The sequence below is a fragment of the Pinus tabuliformis genome, chromosome 6, assembly GCF_031772625.1.
Source record: "Pinus tabuliformis cultivar Carrire ecotype Pingquan chromosome 6, CPIR1, whole genome shotgun sequence".
Lineage (NCBI taxonomy): Eukaryota > Viridiplantae > Streptophyta > Pinopsida > Pinales > Pinaceae > Pinus > Pinus tabuliformis.
This window is the reverse complement of record NC_142292.1, coordinates 817588494-817591245: the sequence shown is the minus strand read 5'-3', so window position 1 is coordinate 817591245 and position 2752 is coordinate 817588494. Positions and strand designations below refer to the sequence as shown.

General features: G+C 36.6%; 1 protein-coding gene across 1 annotated transcript; it reads left to right on the top strand.

The window, feature by feature from the left end:
- Window positions 1–537: 537 nt before the first annotated feature.
- On the top strand, window positions 538–1296 carry LOC149261315 (putative disease resistance protein At5g04720). The gene is made up of 2 exons (XM_089368494.1): window positions 538–969; window positions 1024–1296. Exons 1-2 carry the CDS (start codon window positions 580–582, stop codon window positions 1294–1296), a joined length of 663 nt encoding a protein of 220 aa, XP_089224620.1. The 5' UTR covers window positions 538–579.
- The last annotated feature ends 1456 nt before the right edge of the window (window positions 1297–2752 follow it).

The window sequence follows — 2752 nt, the reverse complement described above, 5'->3', positions numbered from 1 at the left end:
GTGAACGAAAAATGCAAATAAGAAGGTATGAAGTGATATAGAGGAGCACAACAATGTGGAGGACTTTTGAGTGGATGAATGAAAGAAGTGTATTGAAGGGCGATAGTGTCATGATATGAGATCATTAGTTTTCTGTTTTTCACTTTTTGCAAGTCAATCTTTTTCGGATTCAAGTTGATAATGAGCTGGCCCAACTTTCCAACAATTTCCTCCCTCAAAAGACAACAATGCCAAGACAATCCAAATAAAGATGTCGGTACGCAGAATGGGTGGCCCAACTTTCCAACAATTCCGTCCCTGAAAAAACAACAATGCCAAGACAATCCAAATAAAGATGCCCGTACGCAGAATGGGTGCTTCCAACAGCAAACTTCTTGATTCTTTTGCTAACCTCCTTCCAGGAAGCAAGATTGTGTTGTCACTCCTGCCCGATCCACATAAAGATTCCTTTCCGGGTTTCTCTAATATTCATCTTCTTATAGTTGCATTGCATATCAGTGGAAAACACAAATGAATATTTTGGTTCTGTGAGTATTATATTAAGTTCTGAGAGTATTTGAAAACAATCTATTGATCGGAATGGAAACGGATTTGGTGATCCAATCACTTGCGGGTGCTGTACCAAATGAGTTGCTGGTGATAATTAAAGATGTGTTAAAGAAGAGTTTTCCCTGCAAGGAGAATTGCAGACGCCTCCAAAATACCCTGGAAGGAATTATACCTGTATTAACTGACGACATTAAAAGTAGTGTAGAGTTGTATGAACCTAGCCAGAGGCTGCTAGGCGAACTCTATGAGCAGCTGCAAGAGGGTATCAAGTTGGTTAAGGCCTATTCCATGGTAAGTCGCTTGAATATCTGCAGGAGCTATAAGTATGCAATTAAAATTGAAGGCTTGGATTTGTATATCATTAATTTCACTCAGACGAAAGATTGGGCACATATCTGTTCTGAATTGCATAGCCTAAGAGTACAGCAGGAACAACTTGTGACTATTGGGCATAGAATGGACGTTAAACTTGAGAATATTGAGCACAAAATGGAGGATAAACTTGAAGAGATTGGGCACAAAATTGATGCAGTAAGAGAAGAATCTGACATTAAATTTATCCCAGATCAGATGGATCAATTGGAAATTTGTCAAAGGGCTTCCCAATCAAGTGTCCCAGAGTCGCCAGACTTTAGAGTTGGTTTGAAGGATTTGGTGTATGAACTGAAAAAACGCCTCTTGCGCAATGATGCTCCACTTCTAGGAGTAATAGGCATGGGGGCAGTGGAAAGACTACTGTGGCAATAGCCCTCTGCAATGATGATGAAGTCAAAGGTGAGTTATGTTGACTTTGGTCGTAAAGTTTCTTCGGCAGTATGATAATGTCTTGTGACGTTATTGCTAGAATATCAGCGTTCTCCATTATTAGATTTTGTAAGTCAATGAAATTATATGTTACAAAAACTATAATATAGGTGCTAAATCAATGAAAGTATCTGTTACACATAGTGGTTCAAGGGTAGTTATGCCAGGCTTTTTTGTTTTTCTAAAGCAGAATTTGGTGATAGAATTTTTTATTTTATTTTTACGAGGGATTGTGAATTTTAGTTATTTAAAATATGTTTTTGAATGCAAGAAAATGAATTTGATATTATTATTATTATTTTGTGAATTTTAATTATTTAAAATATATATTTTAATGTATAAATAGATTTATTTTAGTTGTTTTTTAATTTATCATAATATGGATATTCGTTTTTTTTTATTTGCAAAAATCAAGGAAAAGTTACAAAGTCAAGATAACCACATGAAACTTGAATCTTAAATTTGGATAGAAAGATTCTCATTAAACGCTCCCAACTACCTTAAGTATATTCAGTTGCCTAAAATAATTTATCCTTATAATAATTTTTTAATGAAGCTTAATCTATCTATACATTCAAAAACATATTCTAAACAACAACAAAAAACACGATCTCACGAAAAATTGTATTTCCATTTGTGAGAGCTTGGGAAATTGAACGCGACCACCACCATTGGAGAGCTAATGAGTAGGGTCTAATCCGTTTTATTTCCACATAACATTTGCGCTTTTATATGTTGAATGAATCTATCAAATCTAGATGTAGAAACTAGTTATTAGAATCTAGATGTTCTCCTCTCCTACTCTTTCTCATTCCTCCCTCATTTTATTATAGGCAAGAATCTCAAGCTTCAACAAACATGATGAGTATATGTCTTAGCCTTATCTTGTTGGTTCCTGTTGACGGTGCTGGACTCGCCAACATGTCAAGGGATCTCCCCGGTAAGAAGTCCCAATTAGACCTCAGAACGGTTGGTGTAGGAGTCCCAACAGTGGGTCGTACGGTAATGCCTATTTTGCACAAAAGCAAGTAAGATGTCCCTGTTGGTAGCAAAGGTGTGACGGCTGCGGTGATTCAAGGAAGGTGCACGAGAGGTTCTAACACACGGGGGGTGAGGTGAGTGCACCCCTTGGAAACCTGTAATAGTACTCGACTTGGAAGGGAAAACACAAGCAAAGATGCATCAGCGGCTGGAAAGGAAGATAACGAGCAATCGAAAGTGATTTTAAACCAAGAACACATCTGCAAAAAGATTCATACAATTGCATACAAAATAGTTCATACAGAAATGCGTAAGTTAAATAACATATATTGCTACAACAACCAGAATAGTCCAACTACAATAACAACATATGCATGAAAACGTGTTGGCTCTATTATATTAAGAAGTGTAAGTTACA

Coding starts and splice junctions, on each gene's coding strand:
- LOC149261315 (XM_089368494.1), top strand. CDS start 580: ATGGAAACGGATTTGGTGATCCAATCACTTGCGGGTGCTGTACCAAAT. Junction 970..1,023: donor CTGAATTGCATAGCCTAAGA/GTACAGCAGGAA, acceptor GTTAAACTTGAG/AATATTGAGCACAAAATGGA.